The 26,980-nt window shown below is 28.3% G+C and overlaps 1 protein-coding gene across 1 annotated transcript; it reads right to left on the bottom strand.

Annotated features, from left to right (window-relative positions):
- Positions 1-9,027: 9,027 nt before the first annotated feature.
- LOC136078866 (uncharacterized) lies at positions 9,028-11,567 on the bottom strand. The gene is made up of 6 exons (XM_065794682.1): positions 10,958-11,567; positions 10,515-10,892; positions 10,134-10,372; positions 9,867-10,013; positions 9,360-9,764; positions 9,028-9,284 (listed from the first exon to the last, which is right to left on the bottom strand). The coding sequence occupies exons 1-6, from the start codon at positions 11,565-11,567 to the stop codon at positions 9,051-9,053; spliced, it is 2,013 nt and encodes a 670-aa protein (XP_065650754.1). The 3' UTR covers positions 9,028-9,050.
- Between the last annotated feature and the right edge of the window lie 15,413 nt (positions 11,568-26,980).

The following is a 26,980-nucleotide window of genomic DNA, read 5'->3' as shown; positions in this document are numbered from 1 at the left end:
TCAGCTTGCCCCCCACGTCTTAGACTAATTCTGCCATAGGTATAGTAAACATTTAAAATAAACAAGATCAATACTTATAATTTTAATTCACTTGGAATAACATTTGCTTGTTTTCTATTTGCTTGCATAATTATTTATAAGTAAATAAAGGGGGACTGTGACCGACGGTCGCAGGTGTGATCAAAGTTTGCTTTGAAAAAATATATGTTAAATGAAAGCGATGAAGTACTTCATCACTTGTGTGACTATGTAGTGATGAAATACTTTGTCACTACAGTCATAAGAATATCTTTAACGTAACTAAAATTAATTCATTTCAATAAAATTTTATTTTATTGGCTCAGCCAGTACCGTAGCAACTGAAAATTGCCCCATGCGAGTAAGGTTATTGAGGTGCAAAAAGAAACAATTCTTTTCTATAAATAGCTCTTTTTAATTATTAAAAAAATATTTTTATTCTTCCTTATGAAAATCTTTTTAGAAAGATATTGCTACTAAATGTCACAAAATTATTAATAATTTTGATCTTAATAATTTTTGGTTTAAAAAAAATTGATTTTTTTCAATTATTTCTAAAATTTGTATAAAATTCTGGTTCTTTTGAGACCCAGGTTGATATACTTTTTGAGAAAAAAAAAAAACTTTTATTAGGGAATTAAGGTATAATCAAGGTTCATGGGTTGTGTAACCTCTTTCAACGAAAACAATGACATTTTATTTTATATATATATATATATATATATATATATATATATATATATATTATATATATATATATATATATATACACTAACTCTTGCCAACTATAGTGAGCAAAACATGATAAAATATGTTACCTTTCTTTAAGTGTGTTTTTTTTAAGAAAATTTTAGTTTATTTAGTAGTGTTTTTTTAGAAAAAGGAAAAATAATGAAAAAAAGCTGATCCCTGCCCTAACCCAAACCTTTCAATGTGCTAACAACTTACTTGCAGGTTCTCCCTAAATCAGTCTATGCATGTACCCTCGTCTATCCCTTAATCAGTGTGATGTCAGTGTGATATATATATATATATATATATATATATATATATATATATATATATATATATATATATATATATACATATATATATATATATATATATATATATATATATATATATATATATATATACATACATATATATATATATATATATATATATATATATATATATATATATATATATATATACACACACACACACATATATATATATATTAAATGATCAGGGTTATGATCAATTACGTATATATATATATATATATATATATATATATATATATATATATATATATATACATATATATATATATATATATATATATATATATATACATATATATATATATATATATATATATATATATATATATATATATATATATATATATATATATATATATATATATATACACACACACACACATATATATATATATTAAATGATCAGGGTTATGATCAATTACGTATATATATATATATATATATATATATATATATATATATATATATATATATATATATATATATATATATATATATATATATATATAAATACGCAATTGATCATAACCCTGAATTTACTATGAGATTTACAACAAAAAGCTAACAAAAAGTTTATTGAAGTACTATTTTAATAAATTAAGTAAATATTAAGTAAAATTTTAAACAGAATTAAAGTAGTTTTATGCCATTAATGTTTTAAAAAGATATGTGGCTATGAAAATAGCCTTTTATGTTCAATATTTATGTCAATTTCCTTCACTTGCTTTCTTTATTTCGCATCGCAATGAACGAGTTTTACAGGTTTTCTTTCTCATCTTATGTTTTTCAATAATATCTTTGGCATAAGAAAATGAACGAACTCTTACAAATAATGTAATTAAGTGCTCTAGCAAATTCTTACTAACTTCAGTTGATTTTGGATCATTGCAAACTTGTTTATAAAGGGATAAAACAATATAATTTGTAGACATAGACTTGATTAGAACTTCCGGATCTAGTTTCAAAAAAACTTGTGTTGTTTTTTTACGAAAAATATTCTCACATGTCAGAAAAAGATCTTGAATTATATTGTTTACTTTCCACAAACCCCCTCTATCTCTAATATTTACAAGTGTCTGAGTATCATCTTCCATAACCCTACAGCGCAGTAAAATTGAAACACACTGTTGGCTATACTTACATACATTTTTACTACTTTTAAATTTAGTATACACTCTCTGAAAAATATATCCAATAAGATATTGTAAACTCTTTCTCTCTATATCAGTTATTTCCTGAGTTGTATTTACAGATTCAATAGTATTTGGTTTTATATCAGAAAGATTGTTTAATATAAGAGAAGACATTTCAGTGAGTAGTGTATTACTCAAAGCTAGATCGCTGAAGTGTGAAGCTAGTAGATTTTCGCTCAACAATCCATAATAATCTTGATAAAATAAATCACTATTGCCTTTAAATTGTTCTATTATTGGTTTTAACTTTTGCCAAAGATTTTCAGCATCATCTAATGAATAACTAAATTTCTCGCATGAGAACTGTTTTCTTATATCAAATGGCAGACACATGTCCATTTGCAATAAACTTGCACATTCTTCAACTATGCTTTTCAGCTTTAGTGGTGACAATGTATTAGACGAGTTCTCCGTATTATACATTTTGGAAGAATCTATTTCAAAACTCTCTAAAATATGCTTCGATGCAATGTGTCTCTTTAAACCTCTAATTGTCTTGTAAACTTTGGGACACTGAATGCATGCATGCTGTTCGACATTATCTCTATAAATATCAATATCAGAAACAATAGAATCTATATCTGTAATTAAGTTAATGTCATTGTTCAAAAATCCTCCTTCAACCACGTCAAACAAACATTCCAAATCACTATTTATCTCGAAATCGCTGTTAAATAATGCCATTTTTTAAACTTGTGCAGGTTTGCCGGGTCGTTGTGCAGTTTTCAAGTTAAAATCGAAAAACAATGGAAACGGTCCGTGTTTCCAGACTATGTATTCTTATGGACTATGCTCATTACTATATTCTATAGCCGGCCTATTTTTAAATCGGATTGATCTAGAAATAGGTTCCAAAATATACAATTTATTGTATGCATATTCATTATAGTTGATTAAAGAGGGATGATCAGAAATAGATAAAGAAAAAACAAATAACCGAGTTATGAGATGGCAAAAATTAAGGTAAGAAGTTTTTTCCTTTTCCTCGCCTTCAAATAAGGTCATTATTTAACTTTTTATATGTACAACTAGGCACTTCAGTCACGTGACTAATTCCGTAGACAAAATTTGCGAAGTTTTCTATATATAAGGAAGACTTTTTCAGATTAAATTTAGACCAATTTTTTTAATCGAATATGTCATAGTAAAACGTTTTACGAAAAGTAAAATGATATCTTTCATAAAATATCTACTAGAATTTTCAATATCAGTTTATCTGGTTGTAGGAGCGGTTTTAATTAAGTTTTTGTAATTATTTTAGCTTAAAGTTATTTTATTTACGTTCTAGCATCCTTTAAAATAATATATAACTATTTTTTTTCTTGGTTTTGTAGTTTTTGCTAATATTCGGGTATTCAGCGTAATTTTTAAATTTAAGTTAAAACCTGCTAAATCCTCTTCTTCCTTTCAGTCTGTCTTAATATTGTTTCAAAAATTATTTCGGTAACTTGTAATAAAATATTACATCCGCCTAAAATATCACATCCCCCATAGAAAAACCGAAATCGAGAATGCGTTTTCAAGTTATTGCACTTAGAAGTGTATCTAGTACGTCCGAAATATTTATGTACAAAACAGATTCATAAAACGGTTTGTAAATAATATACTATAAATGGAGTCAGCATTAGATGGTAATATATTTTAAATTCATACTTATGAAATTTTGATCTTAATATATTGCGTGACAATGATTAAATAGATTACACATGAGGGATGTGATATTTTAGATACCAAATACTAATACTCTTCAATATTTTAAATGTTACATAGGTAGCCATTCCAGACGATTTTTTTATAATTTATAAAAACATATATAATTTATATCATCATATAGAGCTTGACCTGGTTTAAAAAATGAGGGGTCATTCGACCTTTGAAGTTAAGTGGATCCAAAGTTATTGAATTTTTTGTAGTGCAAAAATTGATGATTTTTTGACGAAAGGTATAGGGCTTAAGTATGGAAAATTTGCAGTGTTATGGCACCGAAAAAGAGAGTATTTTTGGATCATATTGATTTTTGAATAACTTTTGAACCGTTATTACATTTGACTTGAAATTTTCCATTTTGAATCAACAACTATAAGAAAATAAAAAACAAAAAAAAATTTTTTTAAATTCTGTCGGGATTGCCTAGAACTGTCTATTTTACAGACTGAGGGTTTTTAATTATTTACTTAGTTTTGGTGTCATATTGACTCTTGAATAACTCTTGAACCGTTATTACATTTGACTTGAAATTTTCCACATTGATTGACCAACTATAAGAAAATAAAAAACAAAAACATTTTTATTTAATTCAGTTGGGATTGTCCAGATTTGTCTATTTTACAGACTGTGGCTTTTAACTCATTTACTTAGTTTTGGTGTCATATTAACTTTAGAATAACTTTTAAACCATTATTACATTTGACTTTAAATTTTCCATAGTGATCCAACAACTATAAGAAAATAAAATACCCACGAATTTTTTTGTTCAACTGACCAGATTTACCAGAATCATCTATTTTACAGACTGAGGGTTTTCACTTATTTACTTAGTTTTAGAAAATAAAATTTGGGGTTATACTATAATAACACCATACAAATGTGCATAAAGGAACCATGGAGTCCAAATAGTACATCATTTTGAAATCATTGTATAATTTACAGACCTGTCAGTAAATTACTGCAAAAGGGCTGCACAAACCAACTGGGCATACCGACTTTAAATATATTTGATATTTTTCAACCGTTGTTAAATTTGATTCGAAATTTTTGATAATGGTCCCATTTTTATTCATCTGACGAGATTGACCAGAATCATCTATTTTACAGACTGATGGTTTTCACTTATTTACTTAGTTTTGGAAAATAAAATTTGGGGTTTTATTATAATTACACCTTACAAATATGCATAAAGGACTCATGGAATTTAAATCATACATCATTTTGAAACTATTGTATAATTTACAGATCGGTCAGTAAATTACTACAAAAGAGCTTTAAAATCTGTCGAAATTATTCAGAATAACCTATTTAACAGACAGAAGATTCTTCAATAAAGTTAAAATTTAATTTTTAATGAAAATAACTTACAGCAAACGAACTTTCTGAAATTTGGAGTACTTACAACTGCAATAGGCAGGTATAACAGCAGAAATTATATCTAAAAATGTAAAAATATTATTATTAGAAACACAGATACACAATAACGTGTTAAAAATATATTTTTTTAATTCATTTTAAAAATATATAAATTAAAAACATTTAAAACTAAATAAGTATAAAATAAGAAACTTACTCTTTCAGATTGCTTAAGTAAACCTATGAAAACGCGTAAGATAAAAAAATTAAAACAACATAGAAAAATGTTTTTATTCTAAAACTCATTTCTTGGCTTTTAGTGAATGATTGGAAGTAGCAAGTTTCAGTAACGAAACAAACTAATAATCATTTTTAACAATAGACACCATCGAGAAGGTAAGCCAAATTGTCTAACAACACAAAAAATCACAACAATAACATCACAATCACAAAACACACAGACCCTGTGGCACTAAACGCTCCTAAATCACACTAGTGTCACTAAGTAATGGGTTAACTTTTAACCAAAACTAGTGATCATCCTGAAAAGCTTAAAGGTGGCTTTATTTGCAGATGACTTAAGAAACAAATGGATTTCAATCATCTTGTTTTAGAACTGACTTGCTAACTGTTGTTACAGAATGGTACTACATAGCATTACATAGAGGTGGTTAGGCAAATTCTACTGCTCTGGATATCAAAGGCTTTCGATAAAGTCTGGCATGATGGACTTACCCATCTTTTTGCAATTTTTTAAGTTGTCTGTTAATTGTTATCTAGCTATATAAACTTTGTCTTGGCTCTTCCAATAACTTCCAACTTTAAAAGTAGCTACCTTCTGATGCTTGCTCTACCCCTACTTCTATCCAAATTTTTTTGGAAGTGTACCACATGAAATTCCAGTCATTTTTTGTAGTACAGTTCTGATAACTGATTCAACATTGTTAACAGAAACATATTTACTTAAAAGGTCATAATATACAGAGCGAATTTCATCATTATATCTACCTCCTTCAAAAACATCAATTACATTTTTTTAACAAAAAGTTAACTCTTTCCTTCAGCTCTTCTGAAAGATTTTCAAAGTAATTTAAACTCTCCTTTAAGATTGAATCATTTGTTTCATCAGATGTTTTCAAAACAGTGTTTTCAATTTTTTTCTTAAAATACCATGCCTTTTGTCGATCTGATTGTGAACGTTTTCTAGCCAAATCAATTTCTTTTTCTAATCTAAATTTTTTTGCAACAATTGGTTAATCCTACAATCCTTTCTAACTTCTCTTTTGTTGACATTTCTGACACTATATTTTGATAAGATTGCTTGATATTTTCTTTTATATTTATTACATCTTTTATTAATTTGTCTCATTTGTAATTTAAGATGATTAATTCTCTGTTTGTATTTTTTTATTTGATAGGTCAAATCACCTGATAATATAAGTAGTTTTTTATCCAAATTGGAAACTGGCAGATTCACTTCATTAACTTGCGCTTCAAGAAGAAAATTTTCAGAATCATTTCCTAAAGGGGTGTATACAATAGAGTTTGGGGTAACAGAACACAAAAAATCATCATTAGCAATTTGCAAGTTTAAATCAGAAGACACAAAAACAGTAATTTGATTTGGAACAATTTCACTATTGTGGATAGAAGTTGGGGTAGAACAAGCATCAGAAGGCGACAAACCAACAACATCCGGAAAAGCACCAATAAAAGATAAAGCAGAGCTTAAAAAATACTTTCTTAAATCAAAATTTTTGCCACGATTTACTTTTGCAATAAAATCTTTTGACTTTTAAAGGCACTTGATCAGCATAACTCTAGATATAGGGTATTTAAACAAGGATGTAAAAAATACTGAAAGATTTGGCCATGTCAAGTTAAATTTATCTTTTTCTTTACAAATTTGTAAAAAATGGCGATTGGTTAAAACCAAACCTGGATTTTTGTGGGATACAATGCCTCCATTAATATTTAGATAATCCATAACAGTGTCAGAGACTAAAATTAAAATTAAACTTAATTTAAGTGACATAAAGAAAAGTAAGGGGTGGATTATTTTGATTTCAATAAATAGAATTATTAAAATGAAAAAAATTTGTGCTACAGTATTCCTAATTTATAATTTTGACTTACTTTCTTGACTTATAAATGGAGCAACCATTTTGGTGAGACTATTGTTAATGTCAACACCTAAAAAAAAGAAATTAAAATAATTATTACAAGAGTTCATAGTATTTAATCAACAAACAAATAGAGGCAAATAAATATAAAAAGAAATAAAGAATTTTTTACACAACTCCATTTTCATAAGCTTTTGTTGAATACTATTTTTAGGTTTTTGTTTTGAAAAAAACAGTTTAAATAAGAGCAACCTGTACTTAAAATAGTAAAAATCAAGATTTTAACTTTCTTGAAGAATGCAGACCTTTTATCTTGGAAAAAGTAAAAGATGTATTTTCATTTGATTAAAATTTTAAGAATCATACTTTCACTTTTAATTTAATTTTCATAACCAAAACAAACGCAAAAATCAAAACAGATAACGTCATTACGCGAACAAAAGCATATATATATATATATATATATATATATATATATATATATATATATATATATATATATATATATATATATATATATATACACATAATTTATATATGCAAATCCTAAGTGCCAATTCTTTAGGTAAACTTAAGTAAATACTTGTTTTAAAAAGAGGAAAGGCTAAACTTGCAATTTCCACCTGGACGTTTTTCAAAAAGCCTTTTTTTTCTATATAAATCAACCTTGAAGTTTTTAAACGCTGAGAACTAAAATTTTTTGTATAAATGTTAAGAAACGTCCAGATTTCATTAGATTCCCCGTCCTTTTCTTAATAAATATGGAAAGTTTCATAAAAATTAGATGTGTTTAAGATCTTAGAAATCCTTACCTTCAAAAGCTTTGTTTTAAAAAAGCGTTCCCGCGGCAAGTTTTTTTATGAAAAGTGGTTTCAAGATATGGTAATATATAAATGAAGCCATACAAAGCTTAATACTTTCTATATATGGTTGGAAAGAGATTGAGTAACACTAACTGATGCGAAAAACCTTAAGGCTGGCTTAACCATACAAAAAGATGTAACAGTCAGAAATTTAAGGTTTAAGTTTACTATCCGAGTACCCCAAAAATGTTAACAAATATAGTAAGTGGGGCATCTAGACACTTCATTTTCATATTTAGAAAAATCTGGGAGGTATCACATTTTTAGAAAATTGACATAGAAAATCTGCTAAAAAGTCATTATTTTCGTACTTAAAAAAACTAAATATATTGACGGAACAGTAAAATTAACATAAAATGACTTTATATTCCAAGTTTTTATGCTCTTAAGTTTTGTATCTACACATCAACTTCATTAGACAGCTCTTAGATATATCTAACTTGGTGAAAAAGGTTTAGATATGCTTGAATTATATTAGGAACATAGTATGCTTAGTAAAGTAGAACATATTGATAGTATATAAATAATTTATTAGTATTGTAATATAGTAAAATATTAGTATTGTATGTCTAATAACCTAATATATATAAATAATAATAATATAATAAATAATAAATAAAATATTTCAAAAACTGTATGTACTAATATATTTATAATGTCTTTTTGAATAAGTATACAAATTTTTTTAACTAAAGATTTTAATAATGTTTATGTTTTCATGTACAAATAATGTTCAATAACTTATAAATTATTTGAACTGAACACTTCCGAAATTCTTTTGCTTCTTTCCTTATGTTTGTTGCTGTACTGCGAGACTCCAAACCTGTTTATTACACTTTTCATCTTGGAATGGCAAGATTCAGATGTCTGCTCATTAAACTGCCCAAGGGAAAGGCCACTCAAATCAACAAATGTTTCCAGATGTGCTGTTACAGCATGTACTTTCCAAGTAACCGTGAGCTGTTTACCTAAAAACTAAAAAAGCTTACTATAAATATGTTTATCAATAACTTAGTTTTAAATACAAAGGGTAAAAAAAACAGCAATTACCTCTCTGCAATAGTTTTGCGCATCCTTATAGCTTTGTGTAAAACTTTCAATTAAAATTGAATAGTTTGGGTCAAGTTTATAGCCAAAGACACCATGAACAACCTTATAAAATTTTCTCATTGTTTCTAAGAGAGGATACAGTTCAACAGGCATTATCAACTCAAGTTTGTCGCAACTTTTAAGTATCTCTCTACACGTGTTTCCTTCAAATGTTCCTCCATGGTAACCTTTTCGAAGGCATCCAATGCTCTTGACCCAATCTATAAATCCAGGCCAAAGTTGCATTATAAATGCTGCCACATGGTTAACAAATCCCATCAGAAGGTGAAGTTCTGGTAATGGAATCTCTCTTATTATACTTAGGGATTTGTCTTCTATCTTAAGCAGACAAGGATTAATGACATTCTAAATATATGGAAATAAATTTTTTTTATCCTATTTAAAATGATAAAATGGTAATGGATGATAAATTTCGAAAATATTTACAATATATTTATTCATTTATACCTTATATTCTTTCATTCTTTTCACCGGAGATCCTGCAGATGAATACAGTTCATAGTAATTATTCAAAGATTGAAATGTTCTTAACTCTCCAGCAAATAATTCTGAAGAACCTTCACACCATGCACAAGCATACTTTCCTCCATGAGCCTAAAATTTTATATTATAATTCAATTTATAAATATATTGTAGGGTAAAAAAAACCTTTTCCTAATATAGTTATTACCATGATATGTCTTATTATCTTAAAATTATTTAAAACAAACACACCGAAATTCCTAGCAATATGTTGATTAATTTCATGTCAGAAGCCAATGAGTACTTGCATTCATGCAACTTCAATCTTTCCACAATCATTGTCATGTTAGAATGATTCTCACTTACCCTTTCACAATAAGCTAAAACAAGTGACGTATTTGCTCCTGAGTATGATCCTAAGGAGCTGCTATCTTCTGTCCTGTCCTTGGTTGGATCAAACAGATTTACTATAACTTTCGGTGATCCTCCACCTATAATATATATATATATACTTACACACATACATATTTGTATATAAATATGTACAAATAATATTTTTTAAAACAAGTTTTCAAAAAGACGATAATTAAAATATCATAAGTAATATAAGTTAAATAAATTAAATATAAATACCTGAATCTATTCCAACCTTTACAAATGTGTTTTGTGGAACCTGCCCTCGATATTTCATTACAAAATCCAGAAATGCTGTAATATCTTCAATATATACCAAGTGTCTCTTCACTGTAGCATAGTCATTATCATTTTCTTTTTCTTGAAAGTCTAATAATTCAGTGACATAAAAGTTGGAAAGTAGTTTACTTTTTTCATCCAGGGCTTTCTCCATGTTTGACTCAAACTTTACACCGCTTCTCCTCAAAGTTTTTAACATTTTATTTGACTTCAATTGACTAAGTCCTAAGGTATTTACCAAAACTTCTACTTCATTATAAGGAATCTTTCTCTGGTCACTTTCCCGAGTACCGAGTGTAATATGAATACTTTTACCTCCTTAATATAATATAAACTGTTATTTTAAAAACGTAGATAGCTATTTTTATTTAACAATATTTTACCTGTTCTGAGAATGGCTTGAGCTCCTAGACTTTGCCCTTGATCAGAATAAATTTCTTTAAGAAGGAAAGAAGCTACTTGTTCTTTTACTTTTTTAGAAATTTTAGAAATTTTTTTAGAAATTTTACTCTCAGAAAGATTTGTGCTACTCTTTAAAGGGGAACATTTGTGGGGTTTACCTTTAGCAACTTCACATAAACATATTTGGCAAAGTTTCAGTGTTGAGCTAGTTCCCTTTTTCATACTTTTATTTAATAATCTATTTCTTCCTTGACTGCATATACTGCATAATACTGAGCAATCTCTAGAGGTTTGCAAGCTAGACAAATCAGAATTTTTCCATTTTAAAGAAACTGTGTCTGCAATAGTTTTACCAGCCTTACAGAGATACAAGTTTTTCTTGCAACCTGGGCATAATCCTGTAGGGTAGGCAAATACTTTAAGTGAAAACTCAGGCTTACAGAAAACTTGAACCAGACCTTCCAAATTTTTATTAACTGGAACACATTTGTTGTTCTTTTCAAGGTAGCAACAGCAAATGATCTTTTGAAAAAGTACATGATTTCTTTTAAAATGGTATTCTCTTTTCTCCTTAGAGAGCAGAGGAGCCATAGATTCTATATATTAGGTATCTATAATAAAATAAAAATAAAAATGCGTAGTCAAAAAGAAATATTATTAATAAAAAATGTTTTTTTGACCAACTTTGTGTATTCTAATAATGTTTATGTATAAATATTAAATTAAAGACCTTGAAAAGTTGGTATATGAACATTTTTTTAAATAAACTTTAACTTTCTGTCAGTATATTTAGTTTTTTTAAGTACGAAAATAATGACTTTTTAGCAGATTTTCTATGTCAATTTTCTAAAAATGTGATACCTCCCAGATTTTTCTAAATATGAAAATAAAGTGTCCAGATGCCCCACTTACTATATTTGTTAACATTTTTGGGGTACTCGGATAGTAAACTTAAACCTTAAATTTCTGACCTGTGCAGAGCAAAGTTTATAAAAATTACGTGTTTTTTTGATAAACATCAAATGTTTTTTGTTAAGCCGTGGAATCGCTAACGTAGGGGGATGTAATATTCTAGAAGCCTGGATAAGGGGGATGTGATATTTTAGATACCAAATACTAATACTTTGCAAAGTATAAATGTTACATAGTATTATGTAATATTTTAGAAGCTTGAATAAGGGGGATGTGATATTTTAAGAAGGAATTTCAGTTTCGTATAGTGATATATATATATATAAATTATACATGGGGGATGTGATATTTTAGATACCAAATACTAATACTTTGCAGCATTTTAAATGTTACATAGGAAGATGAATTATTCTAGAAGCCTGGATAAGGGGGTTGTGATATTTTACGAAAAAATTTCAGCTTCTTATTGTAATATATATACCCAAGTAGCAAACAATATTGGCGCGATATTGGCGCGATATTGGGTATCTTGGCCAAGATTGGCCAAGATATACAATATTGGCGCAATATTGGCATGCCAATTTTGGGCAATATTGCTATGCGAATATTGGTGCAATATTGTTTGCCAATATTGGCCAAATATTGTTTCGTTATTATTATTCCAATATTGGCCAATATTCCCAATTTACATATTGGTACGCATGCGTAACATTATTTGATAGTCATAAAGTCCTTTGTTTTGTACTTTCATGTCTACAGTACTCTTAATTAAACATTTACAGATTGAATCACGAGAAGAAGTGGTTGTAACTTATTTTGAAACAGATTGTATCACGAGAAGAAGTGGTAAAAGTAAAGAAATCCTTTTAGTTGAAAATTTACGGATTGTATCACGAGAAGAAGTGGTTGTAATCAATTTAAAACGGATTGCATCACGAGAAGAAGTGGATAAATATTGCTATAATATAAGTATCAAAATTGAAATAGTAAGTTTACTTTTATATGAAAATATTTTGAGTTGGTTACATCTGTAAGATATAGTTTTTGCATTCTATTTACTGTTAAAGATATTCAATTAAGTAATAAATACGTCATATAATTTAGTAAATTATTTACAAATTACTAAGTTCTTAAACTAATAATTTTTAAATAAGGTATTATTAAATTTAGATTTAGGTTAATCTACTCTTCATTTCTAATCTAATTTCTTTATTTGCTAACTATTATAAGGTTTTCAATTTATGTATTACCAATTACAATTTTGTAATACTGCCTATATTTGTTTTTTTGGTATAATATATTGAATATATATATATATATATATATATATATATATATATATATATATATATATATATATATATATATATATATATATATATATATATATATATATATATATATATATATATATATATATAGACATATATATATATATATATATATATATATATATATATATATATATATATATATATATATATATATATATATATATATATATATATATATATATAGACATATATATATATATATATATATATATATATATATATATATATATATATATATATATAGACATATATATATATATATATATATATATATATATATATATATATATATATATATATATATATATATATATATATTATTTTATTTTACTTTTTTTTTAATGCTATAGCGTCATGCAATTTTATAGGTAATGAAAAAATCAATAAGTTCAACTCGATCTGCTAAATCACATTATATTAAAAGAGTAGTTAAGCAACATTTAAGTAAAATTCACTCAGCAAGTAATGCTGATAATAGGAATGAATTACTTAACTGTGACTTTGAAAAGGCAAAAAACTTTAGTGATGAATCTATTAATCATAATATGTTATCTCAAAACTCTTATAACAATTGTTTGGTTGAATATACATTAAAATCCTTAAATGTTGAGTTTGGTGACATATCACATTTTGATGAAAACCAATCCTCAAATTTGACTATCAATGCCGATGATGACTGTAATGTAACTGATGATGAGCAAGGCTATTATCCTTCTTGTTCCAGTGACAATGAAGAGGCTGAGGATGAGGTTACTTTTAAAGAGCTGCTTGTTTGCTGGTCAGTCAAACACAACGTAACACATAGTGCTCTATCAGACTTACTAAAGATCTTGTCAAAACAACATCCAGATTTGCCCAAAGATAGTAGAACCTTATTGAAAACAAAAAGCAGTTCTGACATTATTATCATGCAAGACATGTATGGGCAAAAAGCAGAGTTTGTTTATTTTGGTTTGAAACATCAGTTAACTAATTTACTAGTGTTTAACAGCATTAAAAGCTGCAAAGTCAATTTATTGTTTAGCATTGATGGATTGCCTTTGTATAAGAGCTCGGGAAAACAGTTTTGGCCAATACTTTGCAGTGTTACACTTGGCGACAATATTTATAAACTGTTTGTAGTTAGCATATTTTGTGGCAACAGCAAACCAAAAAGTTCAGCTATTTTTCTAGCTAGTTTTGTAGCTGAATTCAATGTTTTGAAGAAACAAGGTTTATTTATAGGTGAAAAGCACTTTACCATGCATGCTAAAGGCTTTGTGTGTGATGCACCGGCACGTGCTTTTGTTAAATGTATAAAAGGACATAATAGGTTTTATGGTTGTGAGCGATGCATTCAAAAGGGAACTAGGGTAGATAATAGAACTGTATTTCCTGATATAAATGCATTGAAGAGAACTGATGCTTCATTTGCTTTATTCCAACAAGTTCAGCATCACAAACCAGATGCAGTATCCCCATTGTTAGAGCTCAATATTGGTCACATCTCTCAATTTCCACTAGAATATATGCATCTAGTTTGTCTTGGTGCCACACGAAGATTACTTCTGCGTTGGATTCGTGGAAAACGTGCTGCAAAAATAAGCACGCTAATTGCAGATATAATTTCAAATGGCTTGAAAAATTTTGCAGCTAATGTTACTGTTGAATTTGTACGTAAGCCAAGATCACTAAAGGACATTGATTGATGGAAAGCCACAGAGTTTCGGTTATTTTTGTGCTACCTTGGGCCTCTTGTATTACGAAGCCATCTTACCAATAATCTGTACCAGCATTTTATGTTATTGCATGTTGCAATTAGTATTTAAGCTAATCCAAATATGTGTTGGACGCATGTTGATTATGCAGAAAAGTTGTTAAACATATTTGTCATGCAAATGCCAGAATTATATGGCAGCAGTTCCATAAGCTACACAATGCATAGCCTTTGTCACATTTGTGATGATGTAAGACAGTATGGTTCACTTGATGAGTACAGTGCATTTCCTTTTGAAAATGCTTTAGGCATTATGAAACGATTGTTAAGAAGTGGTCACATGCCACTGCAGCAGTTGTGTCGACGTTTGTCAGAAAGAGTTGATAGCAACACATATGTTAGTTGCAATATGAACCTGATAGCAAGTTTGAAAAGGATACACAGCAACGGCCCTACATTAGGATACTACGGAAAGCAATAGGTTGAATATGCTGGTTTCTCATATTTTTCTGCAAATTCCACCAACTGTGCTTTACTTGATAATGGAAAAGTTGTCCTTATTGAAAATGTTATTGATGCTGACGATGTTATGATAATTACACGTGTTTTTGGACTAAAAGAAAATTTCTACACCTATCCTTGTGAATCTTCTTTGCTCAATGTTTTTAGAGTTAGTCAACTATCTGATCAATTTTTTGCTTTTCCAATAACTTCTATACTGAAAAAATGCCTATTATTACCTAGAGAAAATTATTTTGTTAGTTTTGCTTTACTTCATTGGGGCCACTAGACGTACTTGAAATGTTAGGACGCTATTCTAATGTTATATATTTCATTATTTTATAGAAAGAGATAATAATTTATTCACTAAAGTAGATTTTGCTTTCAGGTTGAGTTTAAGTTTACAGTAGTTTTTTTTATCTTAAAAAGCTAATTTATACAATTCACTGTACATTTACTGCAATATGCAAGTTAACAAACTCTTTTTTTATATAAAAATGAATATTAAATTAAATAGTACCGATTAATTTTTATTTTTTTTAGTGTTGCATCTCAGCGTAGTTAAGGAGAGATCCTAACGAATAGCGTTTCTTAAACTATTAATGTTATATATTTTTAAAAAGTAGATTTCATTCAAGAGTATATAGCAGGCCTTGTTAAGAAGCGCTACGCAGCTCGCATTTTGCTTGCGAAAAGGCGATTTGCCTACCCGTTCAGCAGTTTAGCGCTACGCAAAATCTTTTAGAATATTTAAATTATCTTTTGATTGTCGTTAACGTGACGTTTATTCAGAAGAAATAAAGTCGTAAGTATTTAACCGCAATTGTAAACTAATAGATTTTTTGTTAAAGAAACAGTTTGTTAAATAATTTTTTTGTTGTTGTTAAAAATTAGGTGTTTTAAGTTTTATCTTAAGGAATTAAATATATAAATTTCTTTTAAATATAAAATTTATTTTTAGTCATAATAGTTAAAAAAATGCACGATTTATTTTGATGTAAATATTTTATTAATAAGATATTTTGTTTATTGTTAATTCAATAATGTAAAGTTTTAATGACGTTCGTTTAATTTATAAAAATAAATTATGATCACGAATATGTTATCGGTAACTGATAAACAAAAAAAAAAACTCTTTTTTGTTTAAAAACATTAAAATGAGTTCATATATTAAATAAGAAAAAATTTATTAACAGTTAATAAAATAACCAAAAACCAAAATCAGAAGAAAATAAACATAAAAATCAAGAAAATAAACAAACATTATTTTACGTTTCATGAAAAAAATGTTTTTTTCAAAGTAAAATTTAGTTCATATTTGAAAAAAATAATAAAAATAATTTTTTATATAAGAACTTAGATTTTATTTGTAACTTTTGTTATAGTGAGAAAAAACAAACTGTATGATTTTTAACGCGTTAATAAAATAAATTTAATTATAAAGCGGTACTTGAAAAGACGCGAGTGACGCAATATAACTTCTAACGATGCAAAATATATTTGATGAGTTGAGTAACTTAGAAATGCGTTACGCGTTTTCGCTACGCAGCGAAATCTCGTAACAAGGCCTGATATAGTCTCCTTGTTTCCAGCATTAAAATATTTGATAAATCACCTCATAATTTACCTTTCCATATACCGTGAAAACATTTAAAACTCTTGCCCCATTGTAATTAGCTAAAACTTGAAACTTATAGAAATTAAAATCACCAAACATTTAAAAACAAAATAAAACTGAGTTTCATGATTAAAAAAAATGAACCAATAAGAATGCACCCAAAAAAGATAGAACCTAAACAGTTTTATTTTTTTCGGCTCTTTCCTTAATTACGCTGATCACACAAGTGTGGAACCACTAAACTTAAAAAATTACTTATTTAATTATATTACTTTTTGAATTTTTTGAATTTTTTTTTATTTATATACACATATTGTACGGTTAAATTAAGGATGGCAACCAAGTTTAAAAAATTTGCTGTTGCTGAATTTCTTGATGAAAAAAAAAAGGTATGTGTGCCATGGACGTTATCTGTTCGTCATGGCTGATCAGTGAAAGTTTGGTGTGTTGGCCAAATCACTTATGATCATCTCGCCTTTCAGCTGCAATTTGGGAAGCCACACTTACTCCTGAAAGTAACTGAAAACATCTGAAAATAAGAATTCTTTATTATTCTGGTAATTAGCGTTGTTTACTATGTCATTTTTGCTTGTTTTAGTGTTTAGTCTTGCTTTGTCTTTTAGGTTACATTTGTGCAAGATGCTAATGATGTGAACAGCTATATTCATCTTTACTTTATACATTTTTAGACAGTTATGAAACTGCTTTAGAACAGATGGAAACATTAGAGTTAACATCAAGTGCTGAAACAGCCATTGAAAGTGACGAAGAATATCCCATGCCTCCAGCTAAAAAGTTAGCAGGTTGTAATGCTGTTCAATATATTGAACCATCTATATCGAACCATTATCAACCAATATCTGCCTCTCCTGACCAGAGCTTGGCTACTGTTGTAGCTGCTTTAGGTACCCGATTTGCTGGTAAAGAATTACATAGTTGGGTTATTTATTTGAATGTTTAATTGAATGTACTGTTTATACCTTTTTTTTCCTTTTTTTTTGTGTGTTCTTAGATCTAATCTATTTGCTTTTTATTTAAGTCATAGTCAGTCATTCTTATTTATGTCAGTTTACATATTTTATTGCAGCGTTTGAGAAGAAAAGTTTAGATCTGCTTGTGGGCATTCAATATGATTTGAAAAAAATAAACACTCGTCTAATCAATTTAGAAAAAGGTTTAGTGTTGCCTCCTACAGTTTGCAATCATAGCATAGCAGGACCATACCCATCAATGCAATGGAATTATTTGCCGGTTAGAGAGGAAAAAGATCTTCTAGACCTGGATGAAAAATTAAAGAATAAAGACACTTATGAATCTTTGGTATGTATCAAAGAATTCATATCCGTTAATAGTTTTTAGAAACAGTTCCATGTGCATTTAAAATTAGTATACCTTACATTTATATATACGATACATTTATTTTAGATATGGAATAAAATGCTATATATAAAGTATACTTACTAAATTGTGTTGTGATTTTTAACTTTTATGCACAATTAGCTCATTTAGTAGAGCAATGAGTCTACTAATCTTAGAGTCATATGGAGCCCCACTTTAGCAACTTTAGGGTCCGCTTTTGTGTGTGGCAAAGACAACCAATACTGGTGAATGAAAAATCTATTAATATTGTATAACTGTGGGTAAGGGTATGATAAGCTCATAAACCTGAAAGGAATTTTGTACGGTTTTTTTCTTAGTGTTATTATCACTTTATAAGACATTTATGAAAATTTGCCATCTTGATCTGCAAAACAGGTTGACCTCATGGGTCTATTAGTAACAAATTGCTTTTTTTCTCCTATATCGTATTTAAATATCACATTATATATAATCGTATTGTCACATTTGGAAACCTGTATGAAACACACACATTTATGTAACCATTCATCTTTTTCAAAATCAATTACATTAATTTTTTATTTTTTCTTAAATAATATGTGGGTTTTTTTTTTATTATTTAAGATGAACTTCCTTGCATCGGTTGGAGGAGACAATTATAAGCAACTCACTACGGCTTAAAACAGCTAATGGCCAAAGAAGTATGTTTGCTATATTCGTTGTATGGCAGAAAACAAAAGAAATCATTTTCGGCACTTACGTCATGCAAGGTGGTTATAGGTAATTTAAATAATTATTTATCCTCTTATTCGTTTAATTTACAAATTTAATAATATGTAAAATTACATTTTATTTATGTTTTATTTACCATTATTAAATTTAAATTTGTTTACAGCTGCCATAAAAAAAAAGTTTGAAAATGCTAATGACAAAAACATTAAAGAAAGAATTGGTAGCTTTCTGGCCACGGCCATTAATAGAGACGGTGGAAGAAAGAATAGAACCACAACTGAGCCACGTCCACTATTAAGCGATGAAAATGATTTTCGACAAGATATTGAAGTTCAATGTCCACTATTTGATAGTGAGACTATAATGCAGTAGTGTGTGTATATATATATGTATATATATATATATATATATATATATATATATATATATATATATATATATATATATATATATATATATATATATATATATATATATATATATATATATATGTATATATATAAAGAAAAGTGTTTTTAAATAGCGTTGATTGTTATATTTTGTTATATTTTGGTTTTCTTTCTTTTTTTCATTTGTATCAGTTGGATATAACCATTAATAAATTTATTATTAGATTTTAAAAATCTTGTTTTTTAGAAGGGTTCCTATATTGTTGCCTCCTTGACATTAACTCAAGTTTACAATCTAATAGTATTCGTTATTCCTTTGGGTTAAACAATTAATTGCTTAACCCAAAAGAATAACGCAAATTGGTACTATAGTACAGTATTTTAATAAAATACAATATTGTATTTTATTAAAATATACATATAAAATAAAAATTTATAACAGACAATACAATAGTTTACAATATTGGCATAATATTGTAAACTATATTACGCCAATATTGGTCAGTATTAAATCCCCAATATTGGCGCAATACTATTTACGACATTGTGCCAATATTGTAAACTATATCGCGCCAATATTGCAATGTCAACATGTTAAATCACTATTGGCCAATATTGGCCAATAGTGATTTAACAATATTGGCGCAATATTGTACCGCCAATATTGGCCAATATTGATTTAACAATATTGGCGCAATATTGTATCGCCAATATTGGCCAATATTGGCAAAATGTTGACATTACAATATTGGCGCGATATAGTTTACAATATTGCGCCAATATTGTAAACAATATCGCGCCAATATTGTAAACAATATCGCGCCAATATTGCGCCAATATTGTAAACAATATCGCGCCAATATTGTTTGCTACTTGGGTATATAGATTACACATGGGGGATGTGATATTTTAGATACCAAATACTAATACTTTGCAGTTTTTAAATGATACAGGTGGATCTCTTTTGCACACTATTTTATAAACAAATTTTTTTTTTTAACTGATATTTAACTTTTTGAACTCTAATGTTTTTTGTAATACAATTTTATTGAATGCAAATTTGTTTTTTATTTACTTCAATGTCTAAAGTCAATTGCTATATTTGACTTATTTTGACTTTTGGTAATTTGTAAAATTAAACTTAAACCAAAGTTTATTTATTTGTTTAATAATATATTTCAAAATTTTCACGTGCTAAAAGTTTTTGCATGTTGATTTATATATATATATTGGGTTGAGGAATAATTCATGAGCGTTTTTTTCAAATTTAAAAATGCACGCAAAAATAAAATGCATTGGCAAAATGTTTTATGTTGTTTGAAAGAGAATGTTTTGGTCTACAAGATAGTGTGTTTTGATTTGTTAGTTTTAAATCGTTGTAGTTTTTTTGTTTAAAATAAGTTTGAAAAAAACGCTCATGAATTAATCCTCAACCCAATATATATATATATATATATACATTAAAAAATATATATATATATATATATATATATATATATATATATATATATATATATATATTTATATATATATATATATATATATATATATATATATATATATATATATATATATATATATATATATATATATATATATATATATATATATTAGGGTGATTCAGATTGTAATAGAAAAAAAAAAGTTTACAAAAAGCATTTTCCTCAAGGTTGCCTGTGTTCCTTTATCACCTAGGATCATGTGTACCAAAAATTAGACTAAAAGAAGCAATTTTAGGGGTTGCCATCTTTTATAAGATGAATTAACCATTGGTAAAATTTTGTGGTTCTCTCAAATTTTGCAAATTTGTTTTTTTATTTTAGATATATATATAACAATATATTTTGAATAGAAATTAATATGGCAACCACTAGATCTTCTGCTGTGGTGTGGCTTGTTGGTAAACCTACACAAACTCTGTTGACTTCCTTCCAGAGGAAGGAAGTCAACAGAGAAATTCTTTGAGTTGGAAGAATTCCAACTCAAAGAATTGACAATGCAGAAAGAAAGTTAAAAAAAACTTTATGACAAATATCCTTGAAGAATTTTTTGATATATCAACCAAAAATGCATCAGAAGTTATGAAAAATGATGAAGATAAAGCATTTTTACATCAGCAGCAAGAAGATCCATTAAGTTGTAGCATGGCAGGAATTAATCGGAATTTAACAGCTAGGAAGGCACGGAAACGAGTCCGAGAAACTAAAATGGAATTGAGGCGTCAAAGCAGTAAAGCGGAATTGATGGAAAAAACAGAACTTATTTCTTTTTCATCAGCAGTTGACATTGTGAGTGAAAGTAGCTCAAGTTCCTCGGATGATGATGAATATCAGACTACTTCCGCTTCCAGCACACTTAGCACAAGTGGTTCAACGAAAAAGAAGATGAAAGTTCTAACAAATAATGTTGTATCGTCTCTTGATTGTGTTAATATTTCTGATCGCCGTGCACTCTTTGTGGTTGGAACAGTTACTCAGGCTCTTGGTCACTCTCTAAAAGATTAATCATTGTCGTACAGCACAATCCGCAGAGAAAGGCGATCTGTTCGTGAAGCGCTGACTACAGCTGACAAGGTTGATTTTTCTCCTGATGATCCACTTCTTCTGCATTGGGATGGAAAGCTCTTACCTGATATCACTGGTGGTCAAAAAAAAGTGGATAGAATTGCCATCCTTAAGGCTGGTGGTGGGGTGGAAAAATTGCTGGGCGTTCCTAAGATTGATTGAGGTACAGGTGAGCAACCGGCTGATGCTTGCATGAAGGCTCTTAAAGATTGGAAATTGGAAGAACTTGTCCAGGGACTGGTTTTTGACACTACTTTATCCAACACTGGGTTTAACATTGGTGCCTGCACAATAATAGAGCAGAATCTTGACCGTAATCTTATATGGATAGCATGCAGACACCATGTCTTTGAAGTCATGCTTTCCACCATTTTAATGACTGCATTTGGTGGAGGACCTAAAGTTGGAGTTTTTAATTGTTTCCAGAAGCAATGGCCAGCAATCAACAAGGAAGTGTTCACTATAGGGAATGAAGAATTGTTTAACTGTAATTTTTTCTCAAACTCTGTGAAGAAATGGTAGTGTATTATGGTGAAGCTATTAGAGGTCAACAACCTAGGGATGATTACTTAGAACTCTTGAATTTGTACCTTATTTTTCTTGGAGGATCAACTGCAACATCGGAGTTAAATGTAAAGTTTCGGGCACCAGGTGCAACACACAATGCACGTTGGATGGCAAAAGCTATATTTGTTATTACTGCAAAGGATAAGAAAGGAATAACAGACATAAGTCTTTTTGTGGCATTTATATACGGGCAGTATTGGAATGAAGGTTCGTTAGCTGAACGAGCACTATTCAATGATGCCGAGCTTCTTCAACGAATTCAAGAATATCCAAAGCGTACAATAGCAATTAATGCATTCAACATATCTTGAAATGAAGCACAAGGTTCGTCAAATGAAGGTTGTCAAAGATTGCGCGAAACGAGACATAGCACTTATAACATCCTTCAACAAAAGCGTTATGAAAGATAAAAACCAAAAGCAGTTTCTTCTTCGATTGGTTGATCTTCACCGGAAGAAATTTCCAGTTGCATCAAAGTCTCCTCTGATGAAGATGACTGTTGAATGATGAAAATGATTGATCTATTATTGCCTAGTGTAATTACACAGTAGTACAGTACTATATTATTGTGTGTTTAACATTAAACATCCACAATCCACCACATAGTAATAAGTAATTGATAATAAATAATTAAAAAAATAAATTTTTTTTTTGCTTTTTTAACCTCATTCCAAAATGTGACAAAACATGGCAACCCCTAAATATCATCCGATTTGATTCAAGTTTTGGAAAAAAATTACTATTGTCATATAGAACAAGGGCAAGCTTAAGGACAACTAAAGTTTTGAACCTAAAAATTTTGCATCACCCTAATATATATATATATATATATATATATATATATATATATATATATATATATATATATATATATATATTTCTTCTTTTCTTTTTAAACTTCTAGCAGTGTTTTGCGTAAAACCTAAATAAATTATATAAATTTATATATTATGTTATAAAATGTATTTATTAAAGTTATATCTAGTGTTGTGACCAAAACTAAAAATTGTAACTAACTTAACTAAAAAAACCGCAACTAAAATTACCCAACTAACTTTTTAGTCTAACTAAAATTAGTCGACTAACTTTTTAGTCAAAATAAACTTAGTCGACTAACTTTTTAGTCTAACTAAATTTAGTCGACTAACTTTTTAGCGTAACTAAATTTAGTCGACTAACTTTTTAGTCTAACAAAATTTAGTCGACTTACTTTTTAGTCTAACTAAAACTAGTCGGCTAACTTTTTAGCGTAAATAAATTAGTCGACTAACTTTTTAGTCTAACTGAATTTAGTCGACTGACTTTTTAGTCTAACTAAATTTAGTCAACTAACTTTTTAGCGTAACTAAAATTAGTCGACTAACTTTTTAGCGTAAATAAATTAGTCGACTAACTTTTTAGCGTAACTAAATTTAGTCGACTAACTTTTTAGTCTATCTAAATTTAGTCGACTAACTTTTTAGCGTAACTAAATTTAGTCGACTAACTTTTTAGCGTAACTAAAATTAGTCGATTAAAACAAGCTTCAGTACCAAAAACTGAATAACCTATGAAGCCATGAAATTTTCACACACGATGGCACATTATTTTGAATGTCCCAAATATGGTTCATAGGGGCACGTCAAATCAAATTCGTAACGTATTAAATCAACTTTGATTATCAGAATTTTGTCCCAGCTCTGAGACAACTACCAATGTGGTTGTTGCAACTGTTTATAAACACCCAATGGGCACGGAATCTAAAAAAGGCACCCTTTTAACGTTTAATTAACATTCTGCAGTTTAATTTAACGTCTAATTCGGGGTTGGGAAAGCCAACTTGTTGGGGGTATTTTTGTTCTCACGCTCCAATCACCGCAATTTTTTTGAGAAACATTTTCATTTGACTTAACAACATTCTTGAGTTATGAGATCGCACGATGCCTAAAAGTGTCATATCTGAAACATCAAAAAAAATCCTGCCCACGCCGCTGGTAAAGCAATATACGAAAAATAAAATTTTCGCAAGAATCACAAGCGAAAAGAAACTTGCTAATCGATTCATTTCGAAAGAAGATTTTTGAAACCTACTGAAAGGACTCAGTTAAAAAATAATATCAGTTTTTTACTTCATAAAAACTTGCATGCGCGATAATTGACACTTATGAGTAATGAGCATTTAATTACTTAGTTCATTGAACGGATTTTTTTAAATGGAACATTTCAATCTTGTTTTTATGACGAATTTCAAGTTTTCTTCCGTAAGTGACCGTTCTTCAAGTGGATTTATCGAAAATTTTCCTTTCGAAATAAATTTTTTGATCATTATTTGAAAAAACAAACTAATAAAAATTTAATATGTTGCTATACTGAAGATAAAGTTTCATTACAAACAGTTTGATATATACAGATATTTTATTTTCACATTTCTTGCAGTTAGGCGAATAAACTTCCTTTATAGATTTCGAAACGTAGTTATTAAAAGCGCTCATTTCTCAAGTGCTACTTCCGAAACTGAAACTTTTGGAAGTTTTGGAAGAGCATTATTTGAAATAGCAATTTGCGAAAGTCTAATTTTCAGAAGTATTATTTACGAAAGTTACTTTGACAAATTTTAATGCTTCTATATATTCGTTACGAATAAAAATAAATATTAATTGTATATACCCTTTTGAAAGATTTTTTTACAGAAATCTTTGAAACCTTTCGGTTAACAACCCTATTTCAAAGGCTTAAAATAGCAACATAGGAAAAATTATCCCAGATAAGTAACATTCCTAAAATTGTATTTTATTATACATTGCCTATAAATTTTTATTTTCATATTAGTGATATATAGTATTGGAGCCAGCGAGAAGGGAAGGTGGTGTCGGGGGTATGACACTCACTATCTATTATCATGGAACTATAAGAGATGAACGTGCAACCTATTGTTTTACATCAAAGAGGCCACAGAAATCAGCGAGCCATGCGAGTTTCAGACAAACTCTAAATTTTCACCCGTCAACAAAAAAGTCTATTAAAATGGCTGCCCTTAGTTTTTAAACAGAAACTCTGATCACGTGGTACTAGTTTAAATTTTATAGCATTTGTTTAATAAGACTGTTCAGGATAAGTAACTACTTCACGTGTTGACAAATTACTAAACAAGTTACACCAAGGAAAAGGAAATCAGTTGTCGGCACGAACAGATTTTGATCATTTTTCCAAGATAAACATTTGTAAATTTGGGAACTTTTTTCGTGTAAACAAAGTTCCATCAATAATAAAATAGATCTGTAAAGATAATTTTAAAATGACTAAAAAAAGTAAAGCGAAAAGTAAAAATGCTTAAATAAAATTTTTAGTCAAGATCTGGTTTCATGCAACTCCTTGGTCCTTCATTCACCAGCCTTAGTTTTGTGTATTTTTTGAGTATTATTTCCTATATGTCGCCATTTTTTGCCTCGACTACTCTATAAGCTCCATAATATATATTCCACCGAGCATTGTTTTTTAGTAGGTGTATTTTCTAATGGGCTTTTTTATAACTCGTTTGATAATGCAAAACCTTTTAAAAAGTTATTCAAGTTTATAATCATCTTGCAAAATGTAGCTAGATATTTCATGTTTTCGTATTTCACATTTCATATACTATTTCATTTGTCATAAAAGGCACATAATAACCCATTTGTTTTTGTCAAATAAAAATTAGTTTATATATAGCTGGTAAATCATGCTATGTTAATATTAAACACTTAGTTATTCTTGCGGTTTGCCATAAATTGGCTTTGCTAAATTCTTTAAAACTGTGACAAATTATTTTTTTCTTTATTGTATTTATATTCATTTTATGTATGAGTTATTTATCCTTAACTGTATATATTTCTGTTGTTAAACATAAAAATAAAAAATTCTATAATATTCATAAACAATAAGTCTACAGCAATATAGTAGATGGTGTAGTTCCCTGGACATGAAACCAATATTCTCTAAGTAGCTACAAAACTAGTTGATATTTTGTATTATTTGTTATATCTCTAGTTATACATGTACTAAAGTAGTTAAGTAAATGATCTCAATTTCTATATTATTATCAGTGTTATTTCTTAAAATATAAGGAATATCTAGCTATATAAAATTAAACTTAAAATCTGATTCTATTGTAGCCATTCTTGACGATTTTTTTATTATTCAATTAAACATATGTAACTTATATCATTGTATAGAGCTTGACTTGACTTAAAAAATGAGGGGTCATTCGGCCTTTGAAGTTAAGCGGATCTAATGTTATTGAATTTTTTGTAGTGCAATAATTGATGATTTTTTGACGAAAGGTATAGGGCTTGAGTATGGAAAATTTGCATTTTTATGGCACCGAAAATTTGCATTATG

The sequence above is a fragment of the Hydra vulgaris genome, chromosome 03 (genome assembly GCF_038396675.1).
Source record: "Hydra vulgaris chromosome 03, alternate assembly HydraT2T_AEP".
Lineage (NCBI taxonomy): Eukaryota > Metazoa > Cnidaria > Hydrozoa > Anthoathecata > Hydridae > Hydra > Hydra vulgaris.
The sequence above is the reverse complement of the archived record's forward strand: the minus strand, read 5'-3'. Positions and strand labels throughout refer to the sequence as shown.

What these genes read in the sequence shown, in the direction of transcription:
- LOC136078866 (XM_065794682.1), bottom strand. Translation starts at nt 11,567, where the DNA reads ATGGCTCCTCTGCTCTCTAAGGAGAAAAGAGAATACCATTTTAAAAGA. An exon ending in AAAGGTTGGAATAGATTCAG is followed by an intron (nt 10,373 to 10,514) that starts GTATTTATATTT and finishes TATATATTATAG; the next exon opens with GTGGAGGATCACCGAAAGTT. An exon ending in AAAGAATGAAAGAATATAAG is followed by an intron (nt 9,765 to 9,866) that starts GTATAAATGAAT and finishes CCATATATTTAG; the next exon opens with AATGTCATTAATCCTTGTCT.